Source organism: Zeugodacus cucurbitae, chromosome 3, assembly GCF_028554725.1.
Source record: "Zeugodacus cucurbitae isolate PBARC_wt_2022May chromosome 3, idZeuCucr1.2, whole genome shotgun sequence".
NCBI lineage: Eukaryota > Metazoa > Arthropoda > Insecta > Diptera > Tephritidae > Zeugodacus > Zeugodacus cucurbitae.
The window spans coordinates 16,828,031-16,843,103 of record NC_071668.1 but is presented as its reverse complement, the minus strand read 5'-3'; the positions used below and the strand labels follow the sequence as shown (position 1 = coordinate 16,843,103).

The window sequence follows — 15,073 nt, the reverse complement described above, 5'->3', positions numbered from 1 at the left end:
TAAATGTTGACACAAATGTCAAAGAGCGACATAAAACTATTTAATCGATTTCATCGACCGGTGCTTTACTCTAGAGACATCTATTGGCAAACGGCGGAAGCAAAGTTGTAGACCTAATAGAGTAAATACTGTTTAGTACCTTCGGATTTTTTTATTGCATATTTAGAATCTCCATCATTGATTCTATGTCTGGTCAAAATTTCGTCAAATTCTACTTCCACAAAGTGAGGCAAAATGTCATTGGAAAAAATGGTGTATAATTTCATGTTCAAAAATTTCCTTCATTTCTGATTTGACAAAAACTTTAAACTCGATTTTCTCAAAACCCCAAAAAAAATTATACGCTATTGTTATATTGAGGGGACGATATATATATTATATATGTATATCCTTCATACAAGAAAAACTTTTTGGATTCTTATGATAAGAAAATATAACAACTATATTCAAAAGCCTTAATTGGAAGTAATGGGTAAATGTCTATATATGCTCTAAGTTACCATATATATAATAGTAATACTAAATATACATAAGAATACCTTTCCACTCTCTTTCGCTTTTATAACATAGCTGAATACCTTTCCAAAGTTGATGCTGTACTAGACACACATATGACCTCACACTCACCTACTAAAGTCAATGCTTTGCCTACTCTGCTAAAAAGGTTTCATTCCGTGTATTAATGTTGTGTGTTAATTAATGTCATTAACATCATGTCTAATACGGTTATTATGTTGGGGAATCATAATTGTGTTTGGGGATTTTTTTCTCTTCTGTTTATTTTGGTTAGACACAGTTCATTTCACCCGTAACTAACGGTGTTGTACGGCTGAAGGCAACACTTTTGGGGATTTCTACCGGCAGAGATACACACACGTTCGTATTTCACAATGAAGACTAGGAAAAGTTGTGTGGACTTAGAAATTATTTTCCAACAGCCAGACAGGCAAATAGTAGGAAATTAATAAAGCTTGTGTTGAGTTTGGAGGGCACAGGTGGGGATATTAAAAGACTAAATAGTTGTTTATATAGATATTTATATTAAAACATGAAATTTTGGATTTCCTTTGTCTGCTTTCTTAATCAAAATGTACATCAATAAGTGCTGGATTCTCTTACAAGAGTCACCTAAACTTAAAGCTAATTATTACAATTTAATATATTGATTTCACCAACTAATCGCTCTGTATCTGTATTTCTCTCTTTTCCAGAGCCGCACAAAAACTTGCACAAACTCACAATTCGACGAAGAGTCGCACCGCCGAACTGCCAAACGCCAGCGCGCGAAATGGTGGTTTCTGTGGGGCGCTACAACGAGCGCCACCGCCCATGCCACCAGGACTGGCGCGTCGACTTGCGAACAAGGAAAACTACGGCATCGGCAAGGTGAGTACAAGCAAAGCATATCTAAACTCAAGTACTTAAGCATAGACGTAAGTACATAAGTATGTTGCCGCCTATAAATAGTTAAGTATGAGCATAACAAAGTCGGCTATTGCATGACGTGTGCCATAAAAACGCGATCCAATTACCGTCTGCGATTTACCGCTTATAATATCGGTCTGTCAACAAAAGTCGCGAGTTGGCGGTGCAGCGCCTGCCACCATTGTGAAGTTAAATCATAAATCTAATTTAAATTACAATTCGCAGCAATTAAGATCACAATCGGCGACGCTACTGTTTGAGTTACTATATGTTGCAAACAAAGTGTTGCCAGTCATAAGTGGTGGTTCTCTATATACTATAAAGCATAAATATGCGACATTACTCATAATAAACTCACTACAAGCCTGTGTTTTTGCACACATAATTTATTTTTCCGTTTCATTTTTATTTATTTTGCATTTGCACTTGAATTTTTTCCATCCTTATTTGCAGGTTAAGGTTATGTTGCGTGTCTCGGACGCACACACGGACACGGAACACCCGCATTTCATGGCGGTCGATAAGAAGAAACGTCAAGTGACGTTGACAGATCCGTCGGCAGCGAGCGCTGTGGCGGCCTCGACGTCGCAGGAGCGCGGTCCCATGGTCGCCGCGCCGAAAATGTTCGCCTTCGATAGCCTCTTCACGGCGGAGGATCAACAGGTGAGTAGCGACGGCGCACAATTATCAGCGTGCAAGTTCTTAAAGTCGCTATTTATCAAGCGGCAAGTCATTATTTAAAACTTTCTCTTCACTTTACTCATGCGTTCGCCTTTCTTCGTTTCTCGTCTGTCGTTTACAGTCCGATATCTGTGCTTCCGCTTTGTCTGAGGTGATACCCGCCGTATTGGAAGGTTCAGACGGTTGTCTACTCACGATTGGTTATCCGAATTCCGGTAAGTTTCCGACACTACTTAATCTTATTTTCGCTGCTCGCTCAGGGGAAATGTGCAATAAATTCTAGATTAATCGTAATCTCAACACGCTTATCGCACATTTTTCTTGCTCACATTTTTTTTTTTTGTTTTCTGTTTTGCCTTACGCCATTATGTTTCATTGTCTCTTTTGCCTTTTGTTTCTCTTTTTGTATCCATTATTTTGTGTGTTTTTTTCTTCGTTGCATAGGTCAACCGAAAACCATGTTGGGTGGCGTCAATCCGCCCACTGAATTAGGTGCTATTCCTTGCGCCATTTCGTGGCTGTACAAGGGCATTAATGAGCGGCGTCAGAAGAGTGGCGCGCGCTTTTCGGTGCGTGTCAGTGCGCTGGGTGTCAGCGCTACGAAACCGGACTCGAGTTCGAAGGATTTGTTGGCGGCGCATGCGACTGGTGAGTGGTTGAGTAGTGAGTATGGAGAAATTAGTAGTATTCTTCTGGTAAGAAGTCTAATCTGGAATATTTTCTATATAGTCTATATATAATCTATATAGTAGAGTCGAAGGTGTTTCGAAGAATTCTTTAAGATCTTATGAGCTCAATAAAGTGGTCGAAATTGCTATGTAGAATGTCTCCCTATATATTATCATTGATCCGATGAGATTGATAACATAATATAAGCGATCTCGCAGTTCTCGTCTGAGGGACACGAGCACGAGATGACTCATATTGCGTTGATTTTTGTCCATCTTTGAAATGAAGACACTGAATGGGTACTTATGATATAAGGGTGTTCTTATCTATTTTTTCAGCCTTTAAAATGATTATAGATACAGTTCTTCATGTTATAACAGAGGTCTCGAAGTAAAGTCCCTGCTTAGAGGCTATTTTAGGAAAGATAGACATTGGAGGTCTTCATATTTGGCACTGTTTGGATGAGAACTTCGCCTTTAAAGTGGTGTTATAAGATCCAGTACTCCACCTTTAATTTAATAAAAATGGTTAAATAATCAATACTTCATCGCACATATCAAAAGTATTTATTTTCCAGAAAACGTAGAAATAAGACCATGCTTAAAAAAGGTTCAAAATTCGGAGTTTTATTCCCTCCAACTTGATTGACTTCTTTTCAACTCTTTAAACCACCATTAATCTCTATATATTTTTCGACAACTCTTTCTTCTTTCTTTCTTTCCATACCCTTCAAAATGGCTTTGCAACACACAGAATCCGACGACTCTCCGGGCGTGTATTTACGTGATGACTTCCTTGGCGGACCCACCGAATTGCGAGCGCCCACCGCCGAACGTGCCGCATTGTTCCTAGACGCCGCACTCGCCGGACGACCACAAGGCGGCCTGGAGCCGGCCATGATATTCACACTGCACGTCTACCAGTACAGTTTGTCGCGCAAAGGCGGCGGTAAGTGCATGCATTACTTCTTTGTACACAATATAGTATGTAGTATGTAGTAGTCCCAGCGACTGCGAAATAATTGGAATTCCAATAATGCAACGTAGACTTGTAGCGTGCTAAAATTTTAATGCACTTATTTTCATTCGAATTCACACGCACAGTGGCCGGCGGACGCAGTCGTTTGCATCTCATCGATTTGGGTGGTTGTGCCAACCGCAATGGGGGACTGCCACTCTCCGGCATTGGCAACATACTGTTGGCGATATTGAGTGGACAACGGCATCCGCCGAATAAGGACCATCCATTGACGCCGTTGCTGAAAGATTGTCTGGCGCCGTTGACGTGTCATGTCGCCATAATGGCGCACGTGATGCACACACAGGTGAGTGTTGGACGCATGGTGTGTCGAGGTGTCGGAGTGTCGGTGTGGCCGTGAATGTGTAATAATGGGTTCGATGATGTTGTAGTGTGTAATTGGTATGCTCTTAAACGGTGCCAACTGAGTACCAACTCCAGCTCCAGCTCCTGTATTGAGCTGCTTAATTGCACAACAATTTCATAATGAAAGTGCCGACTTATGCTGGCTAACTGACTGACTGAGTGGTTGGTCAATTTATTGCACATTCATAAAATCACACTCGACTTCGTTGCGGCGCCATTCATTTTGTGTCACAATGAGAATGACAAATGACTTTCAATTTGCATTGCTTCCTCCACTAATGTTGTTGTTGTTTTGCTCTTTTCTTCCTCACACAGTCGCATACGGATGCTTTGACAACGATACAATTGGCCTCACGCATACATCGTATGCGTAGACGTAAACACCGTTTTCCGATGCCAAGCGACAAGACCGGTGTGGGAGGATTGGCGGCGGGCGTTAATGGAGGTAAGTCGTAGAGCACAGTATTGAATTACATTTGTAGGATGGGCATTTAATCGGTTCGGGGAGGTATTTGAAAGCTGTGGCAGTTGTGGTAGAGTCGAAAAACATACCTCGGATATATTTTGAGGAATGCTGTCCAGTCCAATGTGGTTATTGACCTGTTAATCGACTGAAATGCGTCTTCGGAATTTCCTTTTTTCTGGAAACTAGTGTCAGAATGGACCGTCGTGATAACGGAATTAGACGAAAGTTTTAGGAAGCAGTTTCTTTTGGAATTTACCGCGAGTACCGAGTCTAATAATCAAAATGTCGAAGCAAAACTATCCGAAAAACAAATCCGTAAGCTAACTACAACGGGCCAATTTCAATAAAGATTACAAATTAACGAGTCCCTGTCCCCCTATTGAGCACCACATTTCCTAACCAACATCAATTTCTTCTCATTTAGGTCATCAATCGACTGGCTCTTCGGCCGGATCTGGTGCAGATCCTTCCAGCTCCGAGTTATCTGCCGATACTGTAATCTACATGGGTCCGAGCGATGATGCCACGGATGGCGAGCATCCGCCAGTTTATTTGCCCTCGCTCAGCAGTGGCGATAATCGTTGTGTGATGAGCAAAGCGCTAAAGGGTAGTGGCTTAGAGAAACAACAACAGTCACCAGCGAAAAGTGGTGCAGCGGGTACACTAAAGAAAACGGCGGCACAGAAAGGTGAGTGAGGATGACATATTAAGGCAACCATATTTCATATAAACTTATTCTTATTTTTTACTTAGAAGACATAAACACTTTCATGAATTTCACATATTTTTTGTTCTTCTACTACTTTGCAGTTCCACAAAGTCCCACCATTAATGCGTCCAGTCGCAATGGCAGTCTGAAACGTGGCCACGTCAACAGTCCCACACCAGCGCAGCAACAACAACAGACGCCTCAAGCGGCTACTGCGAACGTTGAACAACAGCAACAGTTCTTTTCACCCGTGCACAGCACGAAGTCGCTTACGCATTCAGCCTCCTCTCCGAAAATAGTTGCGGGCAGTTTGCGTCACCCGAGCATGGCTGGTATGATGTGCTCGAAGGGTTCGAATGTACCATCGCCCAAAGGTTCGCCTTTGCGACGACCCGGTGTTGGAGGTGGCGCTAGTGTCGCCGCTGCCGCTGATGCGCTCGACTGTCCCGGCAGTCCAATGCGCAAAATAAGCGAGGAACAATGGATTGATGGGCCGCGTGTATCGCGCGCCAAAGTGGCCGAAGCGCGTCACTTGATGCGTGAGGTGAATCATGTGAAACAATGTGAGACTTGGATAGATGGTCCAAAGTCACAGTCTGCACGTTCACTAACCGCCGGCAATCTACCTACAGCGCCGTCACAAGTGCAAGGCTACGGCTTCATGGATTCGCACAAGAAGTCGATGATACGACAATGGGTAGAGAATCAGACATCGCAGGTCTTCCAAACCACATCGGCGGCCTCATCGCCTACACATGGCGGCGCCGGCAATGCGGCACATCGCGACCAACAGGCACAGCATCTGCGCAATATTACATACCACATGTCACAGCTGAAACAGAAATCACTCGATGCACCGGAGGATTTGTACGCGACGAGCACAAGACAATTGCAACATCAACAACACAGCCTACAGCAACCGCAATTGCAGCAACAACACTCGCTACCCATTGACCAACAGTTTATGTTGTGCGCCAGCGAAGCTGAGTTGGCGCAGGCCATTGCAATGGGTCTTTCCACAGCTGTGAGCACAACGAATGCTTCAGCGCCCGCGGAGATACGCGGTTCGAAGGCGCTGTACCATCAACGACAGTCCAGCGCCACCGGTTCGCTCGGGCTTACACAGCAAACAACAAAAGATGAGACTGATTTACATTCGACGCACTCGCACACCGGTTATGGCACCATTTCACAGCAAGTCTACACTCATGGCGCTGGCGCGACATCGGAACATGGCGTCGGTGTGGGTGGTCAACATAGCGATCGTCAAGCGGATTGTGATGAGGACCAAGACAGTGGTCCATCGGAGGTGCCGCCGGCACTACCGCTCATCGAGCCGTTAGGTTCGCGTGAAATTTCACACGAAAGTCTGCATCGCATACTGTCGCGACATGTGTCACGCGAATCGCTCTACCAACAACAGCAACAACGCGAACAGCAACAGGAATTACGACGTCACGAGGAGTTGCAACAAAATACGCCCTCGCGGCAATCTTCACATCATTTCTCGCAACACAGCATGGGCATGTCCGATTGTGGACTGCAAGTGACCGAGGAGGAGATAGCGCGCACAATGGGCGGGTGAGTTGTGGCGAACGCTATTAGCGGTCGTGCAGAGGCTGTTGTTTAACATTTAAACTAACTTTTCTCCCTCTTTGCTTTCTCTTTTCTCCTCTATATAGTGAGCATCCACTGGCAGCACTTAGTCATGTTGACAATATGTCCATTGTGTCGAGCTTCAACATGGCCGGCGATGCGTTTAGCGATTGTGCGATGGGTGAAAGAACGAGGTAGGTTCAGTTAGAGCATTTATGTCTCCTTCCTTTCTTGTTTTTTTAAGCTCATTCTTTGCAAACAGTCATTACATGTACCCATTTGTCTTGTTTTTTTAGGAACCAATTCGATCAATTAGCGCGTTTACGTGAGATCTTCACCTCACAGCTGGCCATGGCCGAAGTAACGCCAGTCTTCCGCAGCTGCGATGTCGGTAGTGTGTACAGTGAACCTGCCTATCGTTTCAACACCGGACCGGGTAGTGTTTGTAGCGAACCGCCATATAGACCACCAAGTCCGAGGTGAGTTTTTGATAACCAGTAGGTTATACATTTCGTTAGATTTAAGATTTATAACTATCGCTTTCTTCTTTCTGAGGACTTAAGTTATAGTTCCCCATACACGGTACCAAAGACTGCCTATCTGTTTGTCCTTTTATGTGTTGTTTTTACTGAGTAGATCTCTATATCTATCGGCCCATCTCAACTTTTACACTTTTCTAATATTATTGTGTCTATTCCATCATTTTCCATCTTCCAGACAACCTTCGCGTAGTCCCAGCCAAGGCAGTTTGCCCAGCCTGAATGGCATCATGCAAATCGCTGGCATGGAACAATATGCTTCGCTGCGTCATCCCGACGGTGCTTCCGATCCGAATTTGCCAAAAGTTGAGAAACCTTTCGTGCTGGAACATGAAGACATCTGCGAAGTTGACGAAAAATCCGCGTTACTCTCACCCTCGAAACGACCTTCACTGGAGAAAGAGCATCTACCCGGCGTCGGTGGCGCCACTGTGCCCACGTCTTCACAAACCCAATTACCATTGTTGCCATTGAATACCTCCTGTGAGGCTTACGATAGTGGCCATGATTCGTCTACACCACGCACGTCCAAGCATTCCGGGATATCAAGACGCGCTGAGAGCGGTTACCATAGCGTGGCGACGGCGAGAGATAGTGATGAGAGCAGCTTTACGTCGGGACTCTCCAAAGAGCACCACAATCGCATAACAATGGTGAAGAAGAAGCGACAGGATAAGGGCCTGTGCAATTGGCTGATGAATCCCTTCACGTGCACCTATCCAGAGACTGAAGGCGAGATAAGCGACTTTTGAAGAGTGCAGTGAGTGAAGAGAGAGCGGAACTCGAATTTATAACGAAGGTAAATTTAAAACAATTATTGTGGTAGCGAGTAGCTGTGGTACGGAGCAGAATTAGTAAATAAGTGCGGCAAACCCACCAAGAAACATTTGCGCGCCGTTATTAGAAACAATAACACGAAAGCATGCCAAATTTTTACTTTAACATAAATAATATTACATTAGTGTTTATTTCTTTTTATTCGAAGTAACTAAAGCCAATGTTTTTATGTGGCAGTTGAAACGGCGACTGATTGTTTTTTAATGGAAATTTTTATTGAACATACAAATGAAAAAAAAATAAGATTTTTAGCTTAAAAGTATTTAGTGAAAACCAAAAACAAAAAAGAACTCAAAACCATACAGAATTCATGTGAAAGCTTCATAAAGTGAAAGCTTACATTTCATACATATAAGCTAACTGTTTTACAAACTATTGTATAATATGTCTTACAGTGAAAGCTTTTCAAACAACATGAAAGCTTCATTGAAATTTTGTGAAAAAGATAGATGAATTTGTACTATAAGCAGTGAAAGCGTTTTTGAGTTATTAAAACATACTTTTCAACCTTAAAATATAAAAAGTGTTCGTGGATTCTTAAATTCGTTAAAGCTAGCAATGAAAGCTTTGCCAAAAAAGTTTACCCTAAAAGCTTTCGTGTAATATTTTACATTCAGTAATCATTCTGATATCACCCTATATACAACTACTTATTTATAAACTTCAAAATCATACAGTCGCCCACAAAGCTTTCATCTTTAAAATATATTTTGCTACAAAAGCTTATTTTTGTATACAATTTTTTAACCATCTTAAACACGATCCAGAAATTATTCTGTTATACCTCTACATACAACTGCTTATTTAAAAACTTCAAAATCATCCAGTCGACCTCAAAGCTTTCACCGTGAAAATATTTTTTGCTACAAAAGCTTAATTTGTACATAAATTTTTTAATATGAACATCTCTATGGCTTTACTTTTCAGTGCAAGCTCTATTTTATTTGAAGTGAAAGCTTTCGACATTGCAAAGTGAACCTAAAACCACGAAAGCTTTTCAAATATACGCTATCAACTCCCTCAACTTGAAATTGTAAAATATTTTGTACAGCTTACACATAACCCACTCGTCTGCTTCTAAAGCTCTTGCCTAACTGTCGCGCTACTGTAAAAATATGTAATTAGAGAAATCTATAATTTTCAACTGTTGCATTTTCGTTTGCTGCCTAACCTAAATACGCATTTAAGAAAGAAACTGTATTTAATGAAAAAAGCTTTTTGGGAGCTTTTATTATTTTTTTTAATGTTTAACACTTCTGAATCGCATATGCAAACCTCTTGATTTTTAACTAGTGTCTAGTTAAATTTGCTAACTCCTCAACAGCAACAACAACAACAAAGCCCAGTAAATAGAATACAATCTTAAATAAAAAAAGTTTCTTATTTAAAATTGTTAATACATTTAGCTAAATTTAAGTGTAAACGAGTGCTTTTTGTTAGTAAGAATGAAAAGCGTAAATCGAAGAAGAAAGCTACAAACTATAAATATTAAGTACTAAATAGAAATTTTGTTGCCAGTTTTGCCTATTTAAACTATGTTAAAATTTTGAAATGTTTATCCGAAACTAACTCAACTGATATATGAATATATGAATATACAATGTATGTAACTTAATGAAATGAGAAGGTATATAAGTAAATGCATTTATGTAATATTCGATATATACATATATAATATATATTAACTACATGCATACATACATATAAATATTAGATATATACATATATAATATAATTGCTATTATTATTATAATAAATAAAATTTATTACAAAACTTACAAGAATGCATAAAAAACCAATAAAAAAGGCATAAAAATTATATAAATAAAATATACATAAATAATATATGCAAGCAAATCGGTGTAAATGTATGTGTGTGTAAAGGCGAAAATTTTCAAAATTTTTTCAAAATTTGATTTAAAGAATTCAATTCTAACCTCAAAAAAATATACAAAAATATAGCGCTGAGATATTTTTATTTAGAATATTCCTGAGCTACTTTTATCTTTTACTGGAGCTTTTTGCTAATACCTTAAAAAAATTGAAAATTAAAAAAATTTAAAAAAGAATTAAATTTTTCTAATTTTATTCAGAAAACACTGGAAAATTTTGGCAAAACCTTAAAAGAAAAATTTTTTTAATTCCAAATTAATATTATTTTTTAATTTTAATTTTTTTTGTATTTTATCCATAAATAAGTTTAATAAAACACACACACATACATACATATTTTATTGTTTATCTTATCAACTATAAATAAATATTGTATTAAATACCCGTACATATGCATGTATGTAAATAAATTTATAATAATAATAATATTAATTATTTGAAATAATAAATAATTGAAATTTATTATTAAAAAAGCAAGAAATTTTGCTAAAAAACAATATACTAACGAAATAACTATTGTCACAAACTAAGAGAGCGAACTGTGGAAATAAAATAACAAAAAAACTTTTTTAAACAAAAAAAATTGTTGTTGTTACTTTTTTATTAATGGATAATTTATTTTTATTCCAAAAGATATTATTGAAATGAGTAAGAATTAAACGATTATAATTATATGTAATAGTAAGTAAAGTAGCATCCTCACATGAAATTAAATAAAACGAAATGAAAATTTAAAATTTTATTTAAAAAATATTTAGTTTAAATTATTTTATTAAAATATTTCATCAAAATTCCCTAAATATGCGAAAAATCAAAAAATGCAAAGAAAGCAGCAACAATCATAAATTTAGCAAAGACACAAACCACTCCAATGTGTATATGTGTGTGTGCGTGACGACGATTTTTGCCAATTTGGCGTTTTCATAAATTCTACCAGGCACTCATAATCATACAGAAGGCTGCCCGCAGCAGCAGGCGGCGATCGCGTGGTAGACTGCAGCGATATACCAAAGCAACAACAACTCGTGTTCCACTTATCACTCTGTTTCTCTATATATACAAACGCATATACATACATACTGCAAATTCCTGGAAGGTTGAAGGATTGCCAAGTGCAGCAAATGTGGACAATTTCGATTCATTTTGTGTTTCACTTTCCATTCTGTTTCTAAATATATACAAACGCATATACATATATATATGCAATCTTGTCGAAAGTAAGGGTTGCCCAAATTCTAAAATATATTTATAAATAAAAATTGCAGCATTTTTATTTTAAATTAAAAATAATTATTTTTATTCAATTAGATAATTGATTCTAATAATAAAAAGAATTTCAGTAGCTATTCCCCACTCGACCATGAGCACGCAGTATTATTTTAATTCTATCAAAAACACCTGGCAATCACCAAAATACCAGGCGCTCATAATCGTATGTAGCAGGCTGTGTGGTGTAGTAGGTAGTGATTTTTGCATGTTGCTTACTGCTGATCTCCAGCAACAAAGCGTTTCACTTGTCCCGCTGTTCCTTATGTTGTGCGCCAGCGAAGCTGAAGTGGCGCAAGTCATTGCAATGGGTCTTTGCACAGTGAGCACAACGAGCGCTTCACCGCACGCGGAGATACGCAGTTCGAAGGTGCCATCAATGACAGTCCAGCGCCACTGGTTCGCTTGGACTTACACAGCAAAAGATGAGGCTTATTTACCTTGGACGCCCTCGCACACCGGTTATGGCACAACATAGCGATCTGCAAGCAGATTGTGATGAGGACCAAGACAGTGGTTCATCGGAGGTGCCCCCGGCGCTACGGCTCATCGAGCCACTAGGTTCGCGTGAATCGATCTACCAACAACGCGAACAGCAACAGGAATTACGACGTCACGAGGAGTTTCAACAAAATGCGCCCTCGTGGCAATCTTTGCATCATTTCTCGCAACACAGCATGGGCATGTCCGATTGTGGACTGCAAGTGAGCAAGGAGGAGATAGCGCGCACAATGGACAGGTGAGTTGTGGCGAACGCTATTAGCGGCCGTGCAGAGGCTGTTGTTTAACATTTAAACTAATGTGTATCCACAGGCCGCACTTAGTCATGTTGACAATATGTCCATTGTGTCGAGCTTCAACATGGCCGGCGATGCGTTTAGCGAGGTAGGTTCCGTTAGAGCATTTGAATCTTCCTTTCTTGCTTTTTAGTAACTTATGTTTTGTAGACATTACCTTATACGTAGGCATTGTATTTTTGTTTTAGGAACCAATTCGATCAATTAGCGCGTTTATATGAGATCTTCACCTCACAGCTGGCCATGGCCGAAGTAACGCCAGTCTTCCGCAGCTGCGATGCCGGTAGTGTGTATAGTGAACCTGCCTATCGCTTTATCACTGGACTGGGTAGTGTGTGTAGCGAACCGCCATATAGGCCACCAATTCCGAGGTGAGTTTTTGAAAGCTGCTGATTCTTATTCATTTCTTTAGATTTAAGATTTATCTCATCCTAATAGCAAATACTATCCTTTACCAAAATATATTTCATGTTCTATTTTTACCTCCTCTGTATCCAGGACTACATTTCTGTTTGTCCTGTATTGATTTTTTGTGAAGAAAACTGGCATAATTCAAATCGCTGGCATGGAACAGTATGCTTCGCTGCGTCATCCCGACGGTGCTTCCGATCCGAATTTGCCAAATGTTGAGAAACCTTACGTGCTGGAACATGAAGACATCTGCGAAGTTGACGAAAAATCCGCGTTACTCTCACCCTCGAAACGATCTTCACTGGAGAAGGGGCATCTACCCGGCGTCGGTGGCGCCACCGTGCCCACGTCTTCACAAATTACCATTGTTGCCATTGAATACCTCCTGTGGGGCTTACGATAGTGGACACGATTCGTCTACACCACGCACGTCCAAGCATACCGGGATTTCAAGACGCGCTGAGAGCGGTTACCGTAGCGTGGCGACAGCGATAGATAGTTATGAGACCAGCTTTACGTCACATGCACATATTCACCAAGAAACATTGCGCTCCGTTATTAGAAACAATAACACGAAAGCATACCAAATTTTTACTTTAATATAAATAATATTATATTAGTGTTTATTTATTTTTTTGTTCGAAATAACTAAAGCCAATGTTTTTATGTGGCAATAGAAACGGCGACTGATTGTTTTTTGATGGTAATTTTTATTGAAAATATGTAATTGAAATTTATTATTAAAGAAGCAAGAAATTCTGCTAAAAAGAATTATACTAACGAAATAACTATTGTCACAAACTAAAAGAGCGAACTGTGGAAATAAATAACAAATAAAAACTTTTTTAAACTGAACAAATTGTTGTTGTTACTTTATTATTGGATAATTTATTTTTATTCAAAAAGATATTATAATAAGTAAGTATTACAGTTTTAATAAGTATTACACGATTATAATTTTAAAAAGTATTGTAAAATCTTCACATGAAACTAAATAAAAAAATAAAAATTTAAGATTTTATTACAAAATATTTATTTTTAATTATTTTATTAAAAAAAATTCAACAAAATTTATTAAATATGCGAAAAATGCAAAGAAAGCTGCAACAATCATAAATTTAGCAAAGACACAAACCACTCAAATATGTAAGTGAGTGTGTGCGTGACGACGATTTTTGCCAATTTGGCGTTTTCATAAATTTCACCAGGCGCTCATAAGCATACAGTAGGCTACCCACAGTAGCAGGCGGCCGCGGCAGCACTGCACTTTTTGCCAGTCCAACAACAACTACTTCATTTCGTGTTTCAATTGCCACTTTGTTTCCAAATATATACAAATGCATATGCATACATACTACAAATTCATGGAAGTTTGCAGGATTGCCAAGTACAGCAAATGTGCCAATTTTGATTGACACGGTGGATTTTTGGAATGACCCAATAAAAAGCCAGACGCACATGTACATACAAAGGAGGTGCAAGCAACTTTACTTAAAATAAATTTATCAATACAAAACTTCAATTTATAGGCAGTTATAGAAATATCAGGCGATCATAATAGAATTTATGCAGAGATTAATAAACATCGAATTTCAATAGAATAAATAAAATGTTGTTGCATCATTTTCTTCTTCATATCCAAAACACCTGGCAATTACAATAAGCGTATGTAGCAGACTGCGTGGTGTAGTAGGCAGTGATTTTTGTTGCTTATTGCTGATCTCCAGCAACAAAGCGTTTCACTTATCCCGCTGTTTCTTAATGCACTAACAAATAAGGACGTCAGTTGAATATATACATACCATTCTACATATATAATATACGTAAATAGGGTTGCCAAGTTGTAATATGCAATTTAAAAAAATTATGTATTATATTTAGACGGCATAAAAATTATTATTTTTAAGTGAAACAATTTTCAATTTAAATTTATAGAAAAATAGTTTATTATTAAATTATAAAAAATATTATATAAAATATGTACTAGAAAATTGTTGTTGATTTTTTTTAATAAACTATCAAAATGTATATTTAAATAATTTATTAAAATTTTTATTATATTTATTTACAATAATTTTACAAACTAAACTCATTATTACATTAAAATATATAAAGTAATTTATAAATATTATTAATATTTGTAATTATTTATTAACATTTATTTTTTATTAAAATATTTGATATAATAATTTTTATCATATTAAAAATTATATTTATTAAAAAATAAATAATACTTTTTCGGCAAATAAAAGAGAAAAGAAATAATGTTTATTATCAAAATATACAACGTTTGTAATTTAAGAATATTATTAATTATTTCATAAAATTTATTTCATAGACTTCAAATAACACTTCACTTATGATTATTACAATTATTAAAATTAGAATTATAAAAATACAC

The 15,073-nt window shown here is 38.2% G+C and overlaps 2 protein-coding genes across 4 annotated transcripts in view; both read left to right on the top strand.

Annotated features, from left to right (window-relative positions):
• The window catches only part of LOC105217238 (kinesin-like protein CG14535), a 128,794-nt gene extending 118,821 nt beyond the window's left edge, over nucleotides 1-9,973 (top strand). For both annotated transcript variants that reach the window (XM_011192145.3, XM_011192147.3), the window contains 12 exons: nucleotides 1,212-1,386; nucleotides 1,879-2,088; nucleotides 2,228-2,321; nucleotides 2,551-2,754; nucleotides 3,529-3,723; nucleotides 3,879-4,099; nucleotides 4,474-4,603; nucleotides 5,049-5,312; nucleotides 5,435-6,914; nucleotides 7,016-7,123; nucleotides 7,226-7,408; nucleotides 7,647-9,973. In XM_011192145.3, the coding sequence (XP_011190447.1) occupies nucleotides 1,212-1,386; nucleotides 1,879-2,088; nucleotides 2,228-2,321; nucleotides 2,551-2,754; nucleotides 3,529-3,723; nucleotides 3,879-4,099; nucleotides 4,474-4,603; nucleotides 5,049-5,312; nucleotides 5,435-6,914; nucleotides 7,016-7,123; nucleotides 7,226-7,408; nucleotides 7,647-8,220 (3,838 nt within the window). In that variant the 3' untranslated portion in view covers nucleotides 8,221-9,973. The remainder of the gene's footprint in view (nucleotides 1-1,211; nucleotides 1,387-1,878; nucleotides 2,089-2,227; nucleotides 2,322-2,550; nucleotides 2,755-3,528; nucleotides 3,724-3,878; nucleotides 4,100-4,473; nucleotides 4,604-5,048; nucleotides 5,313-5,434; nucleotides 6,915-7,015; nucleotides 7,124-7,225; nucleotides 7,409-7,646) is intronic.
• Nucleotides 9,974-11,633: 1,660 nt separating this feature from the next.
• On the top strand, nucleotides 11,634-12,899 carry LOC105217237 (kinesin-like protein GA13060). Of its 2 annotated transcripts, XM_011192144.3 has the most exons (4): nucleotides 11,634-12,203; nucleotides 12,278-12,349; nucleotides 12,450-12,632; nucleotides 12,760-12,899. In XM_011192144.3, the coding sequence occupies exons 1-4, from the start codon at nucleotides 11,890-11,892 to the stop codon at nucleotides 12,785-12,787; spliced, it is 597 nt and encodes a 198-aa protein (XP_011190446.2). In that variant the 5' UTR covers nucleotides 11,634-11,889; the 3' UTR covers nucleotides 12,788-12,899. The 2 variants fall into 2 exon arrangements, with proteins under 2 accessions (XP_011190446.2, XP_054083204.1); XM_054227229.1 differs by lacking the exon at nucleotides 12,278-12,349.
• Nucleotides 12,900-15,073: the final 2,174 nt, after the last annotated feature.

Excerpts from the sequence above, each read along its gene's own strand:
- LOC105217237 (XM_011192144.3), top strand. The coding sequence starts at position 11,890 with ATGAGGCTTATTTACCTTGGACGCCCTCGCACACCGGTTATGGCACAA. Across the intron at positions 12,204-12,277 it reads ATAGCGCGCACAATGGACAG|GCCGCACTTAGTCATGTTGA; the intron begins GTGAGTTGTGGC and ends GTGTATCCACAG. Across the intron at positions 12,633-12,759 it reads TATAGGCCACCAATTCCGAG|GACTACATTTCTGTTTGTCC; the intron begins GTGAGTTTTTGA and ends CTCTGTATCCAG.